Source organism: Pongo abelii, chromosome 2 (genome assembly GCF_028885655.2).
Source record: "Pongo abelii isolate AG06213 chromosome 2, NHGRI_mPonAbe1-v2.0_pri, whole genome shotgun sequence".
Lineage (NCBI taxonomy): Eukaryota > Metazoa > Chordata > Mammalia > Primates > Hominidae > Pongo > Pongo abelii.
In genome coordinates, this window is record NC_085928.1 from 106,599,430 (window position 1) to 106,613,630 (window position 14,201).

At 56.9% G+C, this 14,201-nt stretch overlaps 2 protein-coding genes across 57 annotated transcripts in view; one reads left to right on the forward strand and one right to left on the reverse strand.

Moving 5' to 3' along the window:
* MAP4 (microtubule associated protein 4) overlaps window positions 1–6,517 on the forward strand; it is a 228,772-nt gene extending 222,255 nt beyond the window's left edge. For 32 of the 47 annotated variants that reach the window (XM_054550401.2, XM_054550373.1, XM_054550391.1 and 29 more), the window contains 3 exons: window positions 1,899–2,011; window positions 3,856–4,045; window positions 4,169–6,517. In XM_054550401.2, coding sequence (XP_054406376.1) covers window positions 1,899–2,011; window positions 3,856–4,045; window positions 4,169–4,176 — 311 coding nt within the window. In that variant the 3' untranslated portion in view covers window positions 4,177–6,517. 47 annotated transcript variants of the gene reach the window in all.
* Window positions 6,518–7,008: 491 nt separating this feature from the next.
* Window positions 7,009–14,201, reverse strand: part of DHX30 (DExH-box helicase 30) — a 75,838-nt gene continuing 68,645 nt past the window's right edge. For all 10 annotated transcript variants that reach the window (XM_063721529.1, XM_054550226.2, XM_063721530.1 and 7 more), the window contains 14 exons: window positions 13,942–14,091; window positions 11,347–11,499; window positions 10,198–11,034; window positions 9,849–9,924; window positions 9,661–9,765; window positions 9,241–9,416; window positions 8,811–9,017; window positions 8,647–8,728; window positions 8,385–8,578; window positions 8,123–8,282; window positions 7,853–8,010; window positions 7,648–7,751; window positions 7,433–7,572; window positions 7,009–7,335 (listed from right to left, as the gene is read on the reverse strand). In XM_063721529.1, the coding sequence (XP_063577599.1) occupies window positions 7,082–7,335; window positions 7,433–7,572; window positions 7,648–7,751; window positions 7,853–8,010; window positions 8,123–8,282; window positions 8,385–8,578; window positions 8,647–8,728; window positions 8,811–9,017; window positions 9,241–9,416; window positions 9,661–9,765; window positions 9,849–9,924; window positions 10,198–11,034; window positions 11,347–11,499; window positions 13,942–14,091 (2,796 nt within the window). In that variant the 3' untranslated portion in view covers window positions 7,009–7,081. The remainder of the gene's footprint in view (window positions 7,336–7,432; window positions 7,573–7,647; window positions 7,752–7,852; window positions 8,011–8,122; window positions 8,283–8,384; window positions 8,579–8,646; window positions 8,729–8,810; window positions 9,018–9,240; window positions 9,417–9,660; window positions 9,766–9,848; window positions 9,925–10,197; window positions 11,035–11,346; window positions 11,500–13,941; window positions 14,092–14,201) is intronic.

Sequence of the window (14,201 nt, forward strand, 5' to 3'; positions counted from 1 at the left end):
TTTGGGTGCTAACCTCTTAAGTGGAGGAGGAGCAGTTTCTTACAGCAGCCGTCTGCAGAGGCATTCTCTTGAGTACCTAGTGTGTGTGTGGAACTATTGAGCTAGGCCTGGGGAAGCAGTGCACTCTGAGCTGAGAACCTGGGTTGGCTCTAAACGAGGATTACAGGAGCTACTACTGAAGGAGCTGTATAGAGGGCAGTGTTCAGGTCCCACCTATCAGATGCAGGAGCAAAGGGTGCTCCCAACCAGTGAAGCATCAGCCGCTAGCCCTGGCAGGAGAATGGGAGGCATTCAGCAACTTGCACTAATGCAGTTTCCTTCCGGCAACATGGTTGGCCTAGTGCCTCTGTGGAAGTCGCTGTGCAGAGGCTGGGCTCTTGCCTTGGGTAGTCCCCTAGCAGCCTCATGTCCTAGTTCTTGGGTCTACAGCAGATTTGTGGGTAGGACTGCTGCAGCAGCAGGCACACTGGCTGGCAGACCTGGTATCCCAGAAGGCTAGCCACCACAGGCCAGATAAGGTGAAGGCAAAACTCTCTTCCCTCAGGGCGGGCGCGGTGTCTCATGCCTGTAATCCCAGCACTTTGGGAGGCCAAGGTGGGCGAATCACTTGAGGTCAGGAGTTTGAGACCAGCCTGACCAACATGGTGAAACCCTGTCTCTACTAAAAATACAAAAACTAGCCAGGTGTGGTGGCGCATGCCTTTGGAGAATTGCTTGAACCCAGGAGGCAGAGACTGCAGTGAGGCGAGAGCATGGCACTGCACTCCAGCCTGAGCAACAGAGCGAAATTCTGTCTCCAAAAAGAAAAAAAAACTTCCTTTCCCTCTCAGCGAAGAGTGTGATCCAGTTTAGAATGTGTTCTATTTAGAAAGATCAAAACAGTTCTGTCCTTAACTAACCATTTTTTCCCCTTTTATCTGGGAAATCTCCTATGAGATACTTCCTTCTCTAATGACACTGAGTCACTTAGGGTCTAGTTTTTGCCAGGGCTGGGTTTCCCAATATGGGACACCGGGAGACCTCAGCCAGAAGCTGTGCGTGGAGGTCTGCCATGTGAGCTGAGAGGAGATGGAAGAACAGGAGAAGGGACCCAAGGGGAGCCATGCTGCTGGGCGTGGGAGGGGCTGGGTACTCACTGAGGGCAGCTCGTCCTGCACCCCTCCCCTTGGTCTCATGGGCACACTCTGGCCAGTGAGCTCTGAACCCTGGGCGTGAGTTCAGACCGCTTTCCCTCCCCGTCCTAGCCTGAGGTCACTAGATCCCGGGCCTGCCTTGGTCCATGTCTTTCCTTCCTCAGCGCACAGCCTCGGGGCCACTCTCTCCTTTTTATCATTCCTTCTTTTTGCTAGAGTGTGATACGGTTAGGGGCTCAATTTTCACAACCTGTCACTGTCAATCAGCAGATTGGTGGTAACTCTGGGTGAGACCCTTCTCTTTTGCAGTATCAGTTTTACCCACTGTGAAGCAGGGACCGTGGCTGTGACGACAGGGCATTCATGAGAATTCAGTGAGGCTGTGCCTGAGAAGCACTGCCTGGCCCAGTTAGTGGAAGGGCATTCCCACACGGAGTAGAGAAGCAGAGGCTTCACCCCGGAGGCTGTGCTCGGAGCCCCAGGCCTGCCCAAGCCTGGCCTGCAGCTGGGTGGCTGTGGCATGGGGTGGTGGAAGGGATGGCGTTCCTTCCCTTGGAGGTATTCCCACTGGCTGGACGGAGAGATTATCTCAGCCTCACTGTGATACGAGAAGCCCTCTTTAGACAAACGTGTTCACTGTTCATTTGCCACCCAGAAGCAGGTCACATCTTTCTCATTTCTAGATTGGGCATTTCACTAGTCCTGGTTTTGCCTGTAGGGATATTCCTCTGCTACCCTAGGTGACCAGTTCCTCTGTGGTTCCAGGTGGAGGAGATGTGAAGATTGAAAGTCAGAAGTTGAACTTCAAGGAGAAGGCCCAGGCCAAGGTGGGATCCCTCGATAATGTGGGCCACCTACCTGCAGGAGGCGCTGTGAAGGTAGCGAGTGGGTCGCTGGGGAGACACAGCTGGGGAGGGGTGGGAACTATGCAGCTAGGGTCAGGGTCCTCACAGGTAGGCACCTGTCACCGCCCCTCAGTCTCTTCAGGAGTCATGTCTTCACCCACACCATTGCTGTTTTCCCATCATGTATCATCAGTCCTGACCGAGGCAGAAGTGAAGAGGCCCCAGCCCAGCCACCCCTCACCTGTCAGCTAGAGGCAGAACCTTGCTCCTGAGAGCCATGGCCTTCCTAACTGAGCCCATCCAGCCATTTGAGAAGGCCACAGGCTGGGACACAGACCACCCCCAGGCGAGCCAGGGGTTCTGCACCACACAGTTCTCCCTGGCTGTCTCGCGCAAGGGGAATGTGGGTTCCCACCCCATGTCAGGCTCCGCTCCTGGGCTGGGAGCAGGACAGCACATTCTTAGCTGCCAGTGACAGCAGGCTGCCTGGGGCCTCCCTCTGCAGGGCTCTGGGACAGAGCTCAAGTGGCAGAGGTTCCCATCCTCACGACTGGCTGGGCCTCTTCTCCCTTCCCTCTCTCCTCTTTCCTCCCTTCCTCCTTCCACAGTACTGTGAGACCTTTTGTGTGCCAAGATGCTGTCTGTCCTTTGTTCCATGTCATCCATGGGTGAGGGGCCCATGAGGGGCGTCTTGCAGACCCCGAGCACAAGGATGGCTACTGCTGCTCGGGTTCAGGTGTGCAGGGGAGAGGGGCCAGGAGCCACTGCCCTGGGCCTTCCCTTCCATCTCTGCTCCCCAGTGCCAGCCACTGCCCAGCCCGTCCCCTGTCCCATCCTCTCCTGATGCTCTGACTGAAGCCTTGATCAGCTTCCAGGAACATCTGGGGGGTCCTTGCTGCCACAGGCTCTCAGTTCGTGCCCCCCACATCTCGTGAGGATGCCGTTCTCGCGCCCGTCTCAGTGGGGCATTAACTTGGCTTTAGTCTCTTGTCCAAGGACACAGCGAGCGAGTGTGGACCAGGATTCACATCTGGGCTTTTCTGACCCCAAGCCTTGTGTTCTTTTCCTTGTTCACATTATATCCCTTTATTAGTTCTGGAATTATTGTTTTTAATCGAGGCCTATTTCTCACTATGCCGATTAGAAACCACTTCTCCCTTGTCACTTTTTGGGTATTTGGTGACACAGGCTTTCCAGCTCCCCAGTGGCCACTCGCAGCTGTTCTCTCTTCTCTGCCTTCCTAACACTGAGTGTTCCATGTCCCCCAAATGTCCTCCTCCTATGAAGCCCTCCAGGCCTCCACAGTCTCCCTGGGTTATACCTCCTTGGACACCTTTCTGTCTCCCATGGACCCCTGGTCCCAGAATAGTGCCCAGCACAGACAAGGCCTCAGCACCTGTGTTCCTGACCAGACAGATGTGCAGGCAGGGCTGCCCGGGAGCTACTGAGGACCCCACTCTGTGTGCAAGGGGGTGGCCTGGGTTCAGGGAGGGTTTGGGAGGGTGGGCTGCACCCTTCGGGGGGCTACTCTTCAGGCTTGTTGCTCACTGTTGTCATGGCTACTTATTTGGTACCAGCCTGAGGCCTGGCACCTCTGCCCTCAGAGAGGCTTCATCAGAGCCTCACATGCCACAGAGGGGCTCTGAGAGTGTGTCACTGGCCCAGCTGCTCCTGACCCTCGGGAGTTGGTCTCCCAGGTGAGGTGGGGTGGGTGGGGCCGGGGCACCTGCCTGGGATTCTCCAAGCGACTGTGCCTTGAGCCAGTGGGTGCCAGGGCAGCAAGGGTGGGGGCTATGTGTGAAACCCACCACCATCACCCCATCCCATTCCCCACCCCCGACTGACCCTGCACTGTCTCCCCCACTGTTTCATTGTAGACTGAGGGCGGTGGCAGCGAGGCTCCTCTGTGTCCGGGCCCCCCTGCTGGGGAGGAGCCGGCCATCTCTGAGGCAGCGCCTGAAACTGGTGCCCCCACTTCAGCCAGTGGCCTCAATGGCCACCCCACCCTGTCAGGGGGTGGTGACCAAAGGGAGGCCCAGACCTTGGACAGCCAGATCCAGGAGACAAGTAAGTGGCTGGGCTCGGCCTAAGGGCCAGCCAGGGGCCCTGCCACTGGCCGCAAATTGAAACTCCTTTGTTTTTGACTAGAGTGTGGCCTAAATTTTAACGAAGTAACCTTTTATTTTCCAGGCATCTAATGATGACATTCTGGTCTCGTCTTCCGTCTCCCCCGTGTTCCCCTCTTGTCTCCCTTGTTCCCCTCTCCCTTCCCTCCTCCCATGTCACTGCAGATTGAGACCTACAGGCTGACGTTCCGGGCAAATGCCAGGGCCCGCACCGACCACGGGGCCGACATTGTCTCCCGCCCCCCACACTTCCCTGGCGGCCCCAACTCGGGCTCCCGGGTCCTTGGCCCCTTTTCCCGGGCTGTCCACTAGACCAGTGAGCACTTGGGCGCCATGCTGGGCAGCCCGCTAGGCTCGCCTTTCCTCCTGCTTTGCGTGCCCGGGGCAGCGGCAGCCCTGCCCCATACCTCCTCTCACTCCCCAGCCCGGGCCCATCTCCCTGCTTTGGTCTTGCCCCATCACTGCGCCACTGCTCCGTGGAGGAGGTTGGGAGGGGGTTGGGGTGGTTGAGGCTAAATTGGGGATCTAGGAGAGGAGAAGCAGATTCCACCCTCATCTTTTTTTGGTTCTTTGGTCCAAACCCAAAAGAAACTGACATGCCCTCCCTCCTCCCTGGATCTACCTGGAGGGAAGAGTGGAGGTGGATTCCGAGTGGTGACACAACACTGACTGTGGAGCTTAAGCCACTGCCTCTCCCTTTGGCCCCACAAATGCGCCCCCTCCCCCATGCAGGTGGTGTCGGGCCCTTCTTGCTGCCCTGCCCCAAGTTGGGGGTCAGTGCTGCCTGTCCCCATGCTTAACATACCCGCCTAGCTGCTGTCACATTTTTCTTGTTTTGTCCTTTTATTTTTTTCTAATAACCTAAAAACTGGCGAAATAGTTCTGCAGGTTGAAGCCATGTCTACATGAAAGTCCTCAGTAAGTGTTAGAGGGAACAGGGCGGAGATATCCTTATGCCACCCCTGCTGGAGGATGTGGGCAGCTTAGGGCCCTGGAGGCGGTGCGGCAGGGAAGAGGGGTGCAGAGGCTGTGGCTGGTGAGCCGGTCAGGCACACAAGGGGCTCTTGGAGCGTGGACTGGTTGGTTTTGCCATTTTGTTGTGTGTATGCTGCTTTTCTTTTCTAACCAAGAGGCTGGTTTTGGCATCTCTGTCCCATTCCCTGGGATCTGGTGGTCAGCCCTAGGATACAAAGCCAGGGCTGGAGAACAAGAAAGGGCCAGGAGATGGAATTCCTTCAGGCCGGCACCCGCACCCTAGGACATGCAAGCCCTCATGTCCAGGGGAGCCTCAAGCAGATAGTAGGAAATCAGGTCTGGAAATTTAAAAATAAAAGGCATGAGACTAAGGCCATCTGCTTCCCTTATGCCCTGACTGGAGAGGGGAGGGAGGAGAGGCAAGGCCCACAGAGGGCATCCCCAGCTAGGCCTTGGGATGGCTGCAGTGAGGAGAAATCCCGGGAACTGTATTGATACAAAGATTCTTATTGCACTTGTATTTTTTGTATTAAAGTTTGCATGGTTTCTAATAAAGGATTCAAACATAAGTTTGTAGTGAAATGGCCTGGGAGATTCCAAGGGCTTCTCTGGAGGGGGATTGGCTGCAGTGTAGATTTGCCTCTGAGGAGGCTGCCCCAGACTTGGCCTCCTCAGGCGCCCTCCTGACCTCTGCCCTTCCCTGGTCCTGGCATCCCTTGGAGCTGGAGAAGTTAGGAGTCTTGACCTAGGTTTAGATTTGATCTCCATGTGCAGGGAGGCTGTCCTGGGCCTGACAGGTCCTCCCCCCTTCTGAGGTAGCAGTGCCTTGTGGAGGTTTGACACCATGTCCCTAGCTCTCCAAGCACACACCAGGAAACTGCAGGGACTCACGGAGGAAGTGCTGCCTGGGCCAGGGGAACCAGCTTTCCTCCGTAGAGACCATGTGCAGAACACTTCCGCTGTGCCCAGAACATGAGGGAGCCAGTGTTTTGTCAGCAGGAAGAAGGGCCTGCTGGGATGAAAGTGGGAAGGAAACTGGGTTGGGTAGTCAGGAGACACCCCAGGGACAACAGCACAGGCCCAGAGTACCTGCTGCCTCCACTGCGTCTGTCCTGGGGTCATGAGGATGCTGAGGTTGATGACAGGTTCCAGGTCCTTTCACTCCTTTGGCCAAGGGTTGGGTGTAGGTGGCCCAAGTGGAGTGCTCTCTAGGTAGACAACAGGAGTGGTCAGAGTTCCCTTGAAGGATCCTGCACACCAGAGCACCTGAGAAGGCCGGGACCAGAGGCCCTGTGTGATGTGTACTCCGCAGCCGTTTGGGGTGGGACATTTCTGTACTTCTCGATTTGCTTATGGCTCAGCCATTACCTGTGTCAGTCTGTGATTCTGTTGTAACAAACAGTTTTAAGAGTAAATAAAGCTGCCTGATGTCCCATCACGCAGGCTTTGTGCTTCTGTGTCTCGTTTTGCATCTACCTCCCTGATCCTTCTGCCCTCAGCTCAGCCCCTTGGCTGTGAACAACTTGTGGATGTGGACACGGGAAGGACCACTGTGCCACATAGCCCTGGGCCTCGGCTACCTGCGGAACTCTCCCCTAGTCTGCCTGATAAAGGGCTACTTGACACTTACTGTCCAAAACTACAAGGAGTGACAGTTCTGACAGGCTTCCCGTGGTGGGTACTCAGAGCAGCAGCTGTGCCAGGGGACTGGGGTGGTTAACAGCACCGCTGCTTCATGCTCTTGGCGAACGGAGGAGGTTCTAACCCCCTTCTTCTTTCTCTCTTAAGACTTGGGGCCACGGGCAGCCCCTGTCCCCCAGCAATAAGCATCTCACTTTCTTCTCTCTCTACCTTCCTCCTTCCTCTTTGGAGAACTGTGGCCCAGTGTATGGAGGCCCTGAGAGAGGAGCCCCTAGTGGACAGCAATGGTCACAAGGGATAAATAGAACTTTATTTTAAATAAACATTTGCACTCTGTACACAGCCCCAGCAGAAGCAGGGCTCAGTCGTCAGCTGTCTTGCGCACATCAAAGCTGCCACAGGGTCCTCGCAGCAGCTCTGCCAGTAGCGCAAGCAGCTGCCCGTGCTCCTCCTGCACGCTGGGGGGAAGTGCAGCCAGCTCGCTGCGCAGGCTCCGCTCCACCATGCGGCCCAGGGCCCGCCGCAGCTCCTTCAGCAGCCGCACGGTACGCGAGTCACCCTCCAGCCGCAGCAGGTCACTGTCGCTCAGTGAGATGGTGGCCCGGCGCCCGTCATCTGAGGGAACGGAAAAGATGGTGGGGAACTGTGGTGAGGCCAGGCCCCGGAGGAGCAGCTGCAGAGCGGGGTGGGCGGGAGGCCTGCAGGCACCCACCACGGATGTGCACGTCCCCGTCGGTCAGGAGCAGCACAGCTAGCGGGTGCACCTGAGAGGAGTCCCGGACGAAGACGCTGCCATTGGACTTGACTGCCATGAAATACGTCAGCCATCGGCTCCGTAACCGTGTGGCCTCCCTAGGGAACACAGGGCTGGTGAGGCCACCCTTTTGGACCATCCCAGCTGCCCCATCCAGGCCTGCATGCCCTCACCTGTTAATGGTCGACTTGTGCAGCAGGATGTTGCCTGATTTGGTCCTATATGTGACGCTGTTGGGCTTGAACTTCCCCTGCCGGGTGACCTTGCCCTGCCTCACCTGCAGGGATGGAGGAAAAGACGGGTGGGGCTGAGCAAGGAGCTGCAGACAGGGAAGAAGGCTGGGACCTGGTGAACTGCACTCCCTCCCAGAGGCAGCACCTGGATGAGGTTGGGGTAGAGGCCGGCCATCAGCACGCCCTTCACCAGCTCCTCCTCCTCACTGTACTCATTGCACTGGGCGGAGGCCAGGGTGCAGTCCGAGGGCTTCCCCACCAGGAAGGCCTCATAAATGTTCTCTGAGAACTGCTTGATGAGTCCTAGGGAGACAGAATGTGCGGTGAACCTACAGCCCCTAGCCACAGGCTGGGGGTGACAGAAGCTCAGTGGGGGTGGGAGGGGCTCAGGAGAGCAGGTGTGGGCCCGACTGACCGTGGATGAAGCGCAGGCTGGGTGCGTAGAGCAGGTTTTCCTCCAGGTAATTCTCCCGGGAGCTGCGGTCCTGCCAACGCAGCACCTCCTCCCAGCCGGCGACAGCCCGCACAAAGGCTAGGTGGTCACTGCCGCTGTCATGGCTCAACAGTGCTTTCACCTGGGAGGGGAGAAGAGGGCAGCCGGATCACAGGCAGGGGCTAGACAACACCCCCTCAGAACAGCAGTGGGTGGACGGCTCCAGGAAGGAGCCAGGACTGACCTTGTCCACCTCTGCCCGGTTCTGTAGGCTGCTGCTGAAGGGGTCCCGGGTGAGGCAGGAAACGACCACCAATAGTGGGTGCAGGCAACGGAAGATGGCAGCCAACACAATGGCCTTGGCCAGCCGGGGGTCGGTGGAGATGTGAGCCAGGCGCTGCCCCAGGGTGGTCAGGTACTCCCGCTGGTCCAGCACCCCTGCAACGGCTCAGCTGTCAGTACCACCCTCGAGAGCCACTCCCCAGCCCAGCCCAGCCCCCACATACCGATCTCCTGGAGCAAGATCACAGCCTCGTCCACTGCCTTGATGTTTGGACTGTCCACAGCCTTGGACAGGAACTCCACCGCCTATGACAGAGCCAGAGCCCGCCATGAGCCTGCCTCCCACCTGCCTGGTCCCCAGGCCAGCCCCCGCCCCGCCCTGCCGCACCGTCTTCTCAGGCATGTGGATTTTTGCTTGCAGCACCAGATTCTCGAGAGGTGTGCGCAGGATCTCTGGTACTTGGAAAGGGACCATTTTCTCCAGCCGGCTTCGAGGGAACAAGTGGTAGGCAAAGCCGGACTGGCAGCGGCCTGCCCGGCCCCGGCGCTGGATCACATTGGCTCTTGACACCCACACTGTCTCCAGGCAGGACACCTGGAGGAGGGGGCAGGTAAGCAGCACACAGATGCCACTTCCTCAGTGCTTCCCCACTCCCTGAGGAACCCTCACCAGCCCCCCACGTCAGGAACACTGAGACCCCACAAGCGTGGCCTTCTGAAGACACACAAAGCAGGTCTAAGGTAGATCTGGGCTGGGGACCACCTTGAAACGGAGTCCCTCCCCCAGTGGTTGGCCGGGCCCAGGAGGTAGGTGCCACCTTGGTCTTCAGGTCATAGCGTTCTTCCTTGTGCAGCCCACTGTCCACCACATGCACGATGTCATTGATTGTGATGGAAGTCTCAGCAATGTTGGTGGCCAAGACAATCTTGCGCACCCCAACTGGAGGCTGCTGGAATATGGCCTTCTGATCCATCATGGGGATGTTGGAGTGTACTGGTGGGCAAGACACACACTGGTTATGGGCACTGCTTCCACCAGAATTCCCCCCTGGAATGTGGGCAGGGCAAGGATTTTGACCCCATTTTGATGAAACAGGCGCAGATAAACACTATGCCCAGTGAAAAGTGCCACAGCTTGGTCAGAAACCAGGGCCCCTGGAGTCCCAGTTGGGTCAGTCGCTAGGACAGAGGTCAGGCTGGTTTCCAAAGGTCCCTGGTCCCTCCGCTGGGGCTCTCACCTGGCAGGATGAGGTACTTGCTCTCGTGCATGCCCAGGGCCTCCTGGAGGCGCTGCTGCACTCCTTTGATCTCCTGCCACCCAGGCAGGAAGCACAGGATCCCACCTGTAAAGGAGCCCTGGGGCATGAGCCAGCTGCTGCTGCAAACGTGGCCAGGGCTAGCATGGGACAGAAGGGGAGGCACCCACCTGGTTCCCCGCGAGCATCGATGTGCAGAACCAGATCAGTCACAAGGTCCAAATCGAGTGCGCATTCATCCTCAGACTGGGGTGGGGAAGAGAGGCCACAGTCACAGCCCCGGGGTAAGGGGTCATGCCAAGGACACAGCCACCTGACTCAGTGAGACGGAGCCGCTTGACATCAACTCCAATCCTCACATGCGTGCCACGGAGGCAGGGTTAGTCCCCAGTTTCTATCAAGGAAACCGAGGATTGGGGAGGGTAACTTGCCCCAGGCCACCAAGCCCCAGGGCCAGGGAGGAGAGGCATCCACGGAGGAAAGGCCAGGAGCCTCGGGTGGGATGGGGGTGTCCCTCACCTCATGGTGCCGGTGCCGGTGCAGGTACTGGTGCTTGCCCAACTTGGCCAGGATGTCCTCCAGGTAGTGCTCCTTGACTGGGTACATGAAGCCAGGCACCTTGATGACCGGGCAGCCACCAAAGTATCGGGAGAAGCGCTCATTGTCCCCTGTGGCACTCATGAGCACCAGCCGCAGGGCCGGGTTGAGCCGCTGCAGGCCCTTGAGCAGGATCAGCAGAAAGTCTGTGTTCACGTCCCGCTCATGCACCTCATCCACGATGACATGGCTCACGCCCTCCAGGCTGGGGTTGCTCTGCAGCTTACGCAGCAGGATACCCACAGTGCAGAAGAGCAGGGCCCCGCCTCGGGCTGGGGGCTTACTTTCCAACCGCACCTGGAAGCCCACGTTCCGGCGCAGGGAGGGGCCCAGTTCGTGGCTGACCCGCTGTGCCACAGACACAGCAGAGATGCGGCGAGGTTGGGTGATGATCACATTGCAGCGGGCACCGCGGCCCTCGGTCACATAGCGCTCCAGCAACAGCTGGGGGATGCGCGTGGTCTTCCCACAGCCCGTGTCCCCAGAGATGACCACCACCGGGTGCTGCTCAATGGCGTTGAGGATGGTGTCCCGATGTGGATCCACAGGTAGCTGGGGTGCCTCCTGCCAGACCGGCCCTCGCCGCCGCCACAGTTCTAGCAGACTCTGGCTGAGACGTACCTCCTCTGCTTCCAACAGGGGCACGTAGGGCTTGCCTGTGATAGGGTCACTCAGAGGCCCTGAGTCCTTGCCCAAGGGCAAGATGTCATCACTCTGCAGCCGGAGTTCCGGGGCGATCCATGAACTCTCCACAGGGTACTGGAGGGCAGGGAGGTAAGCAAAACAATGAAAAAGAAATTCCTCATTCACACACAACCAGCCACTCTGCAGGATTCGCCTGGGTCAGATGTTGTGGCCCAACCCGCTGGGCAGAGGATTACTTTAGTCCATGACTGCCCCGGGATCCTTGTGGGCAAGACTGGGCTGCTCAGGCCAGGGGGCTCCCAGGCCCCAATCTCAGTGAAGAGAATGGGGAGGTACTACTGCCTGTCGCAGATGGAGGCCTTCAGTCTGGAGAGATGGAGGCAGACTACAGGGAGCAGGGGTGGTGAGGGATGCAGGGCCTCTTACATGGTTCAGGAAGGTCTCTATCTTGCGGAGGATGGGCTCGGGCACCTGGATGGTGCATGGTCGGCGCTGGGTCTCACCCAGCTCACGCAAAGAGGCCAGGTTATACATGGCGTGTGTAAGCGGTTCGTTGTTCCTGTCCACCAGGCCCAGGCTCTGCAGGGGGACATGCAAGACAGTCTATGCTCTGGGGCTCCCCAAAAACCAGCCCAGACAAGCTCAGGAGCTCCAAGGCAGAAGTTGTGCCAAGTAATCTCTAAGAGATTTTGGATTTTGGCTGACATGGTGATGGAGGGAGAAATTATGAACTAGGAAAATGTAAACTTACCAAAATAAATGTTTTAAAAAATGAACTATAAAGTTAATTCAGGCCAGGTGCGGTGGCTCACGCCTGTAATCCCAACACTTTGGGAGGCCGAGGCAAGCAAATCACCTGAGATCAGGGGTTCGAGACCAGCCTGGCTAACATGGTGAAACCCCGTCTCTACTAAAAATACAAAAATTAGCCAGGTGGGTGGCCAGCACCTATAGTCCCAGCTACTAGGGAGGCTGAGGTATGAGAATCGCCTGAACCCTGGAGACACAGGTTGCAGTGAACCGAAATCGTGACGGTGCACTCCAGCCTGGGCGACAGAGTGAGACTCTGTCTCAAAGAAAATAATAATAAAGTTAATTCAAGAAAAGCTAAACCTGATATGTCACAGCAGAACAGCCCTACGTCTGGAGAAGGCCCTGAGGAGAAACCGCTCGCTGTGCGGCTAGAGCCCCCCCAACACCACAATTGGCCACTGTCACCTCCGTGAATTCCCAACATGTACCCTCAGACCAGCCAGGCCAGGCCCTCGATGCTAGAACGCACCCCACAGACTCCCTCTTCCTTTGCTGCCTCATCAAAGCCTTCCTCCCCCAATCCTTCCATCCTGTCTCCCAGTCCCTACATGGCACCTGACCCATCTGTGACCCCATCATATACAGACGCACGTGGAATTTCCTGTAAATGTTGATTATAATGCAACTTGATCAAACAAGCCACTGGAAGGAAAACACTGTGTCTTACCTCCCTACATACCTAACGCCACCTCACCAGAGATAAAACATGGCATTCCAATACCTCAGGCACATGGGTAAAACTAGTCTTGTGTTCCTGTCACCTCTAATGGCTGGACTCTGCTCACCCTTCGGAGCCCAGATCAAACACTCCCTCCTTAAAGAAGTCTTCCCCCAACAGGGGCCAACCCCCTGCCTCTGGGTGTGCTGGCACCATCAGCTATAAGGACCTAAAGGACAGGAATCTGGTCCCCGTACCACAGGAGGTGCCAACACAAGCTCCTTGCTGCAGGAACAGGCTTCCGCCCTCTCCCCAGACTTCATGGGTTTTACCCACCAGCCTCACTGACAAATGGCCCTCCAGCCACTGCAAAGCTTGGTCCTTCCCAGACAGGCCCCTACCATGCCAAGGTGCTTCTGCTCACAGTGCATGTGCATCAGGCCAAAGCTCAGATGCCTCCAGTTCTACTCAGTCCTTGTTCTGCCCTCGAGTCACAGGTAGCACATCTGTGCCCTCTTTATCTCACCAATTGCCTGTCCCCTCTTCCTCGTCTTTCTCCAGGTTCTTGTTACCTCTCACCATCAGCTGTAACTAAAACATGGTTCCCAGAGCCAACTGTACCCATGAAATGGTGCACCTGACCATTCAGAGTAAAGCAGGCCCATTTCTGTCTTGTTCTGCAAACTAAACCTCCACCAACATGGGTTGAGATTACTAACTCCTCAGGCAGTCAGACGCAATCCCAACTCCCTCCCACTACTGTGCCATCAGCTAACTCCACCAGCCCCTTTCAAGAGAACAGCCATGGCCAGGAGCGGTGGCTCACACCTGCAATCCCAACACTTTAGGAAGTGAAGGTAGAAAGATTGATTGAGCCCAAGATTTTAAGACCAGTCTTGGCAACACAGTGAGACCCTTGTCTCTACAAAAAATGTTTAAAAATTAGCTGGGAGTGGTGGTGCATACCTATGGTCCCAGCTATGCAGGAGGCTGAGGTGAAAGGATCGCTTAAGCCTAGGAGGTCGAGGCTGCAGTGAGCCATGATTGTGCCACTATACTCCAGCCTGGGCCACAGAGACCCTGTCTCAAAAAAAAGAGAACTGCCAGCTGTCTGCCACACTGTCTCTACCTTGATGCTGACTGCTTCCTCAATCGTCACTGCAGTCACAAGTCACATTATTCATTCTGCCCACAAAACCCGGGTTATCAGGATCATACTGGACACCAGGTCTGCCTCTCACAACAGGCCCGGCTCCTCCCAGCTTTATACTATTCAGAACAATGAGCAAGTTTCCTCCCGGCCTCACCAGGTTCAGGCCAACAGTGTGGAAAATGCTGGGTCACAGGCAAAGTATCTCCACAGGGCCTCTGGGAAAGCCGTGGCAACAGCCACAGGGCCTACAAGTGAGGCCTGCATACCAGCTGTCTTTGTGCCAGGCAAAAGGCCTGCTGTGGTGGTTTCATTTCCTAGAAAATGGGACCCATTTGCCACTGGCAGAGGGGAGCTTCAAGACACTCATGCATCACACCCAGGACCTTCCTGGACTCACCTTCAGTTTCTTGCAGGCCAAGGCTGCCGCCTTATTCTCAGCCTCTGCTTTGCGGCGCCCTTTGGCAACAAAGGTCATGGGGCAGGGCCAGAGCAGGGTGAGTGTAGACAGCTTGGTCTTGGTGCCCACAGTATGGAACTGCATGAGGTTCTACATGGAAGGCAAGAGAGATGGTTACAGAAAGGTAGGGAATGGGAAGAGACTTGGGGCATTCTCAGAATGCCAAGGAACCCAGAGACAGAATGAGCCACCATCTCAGC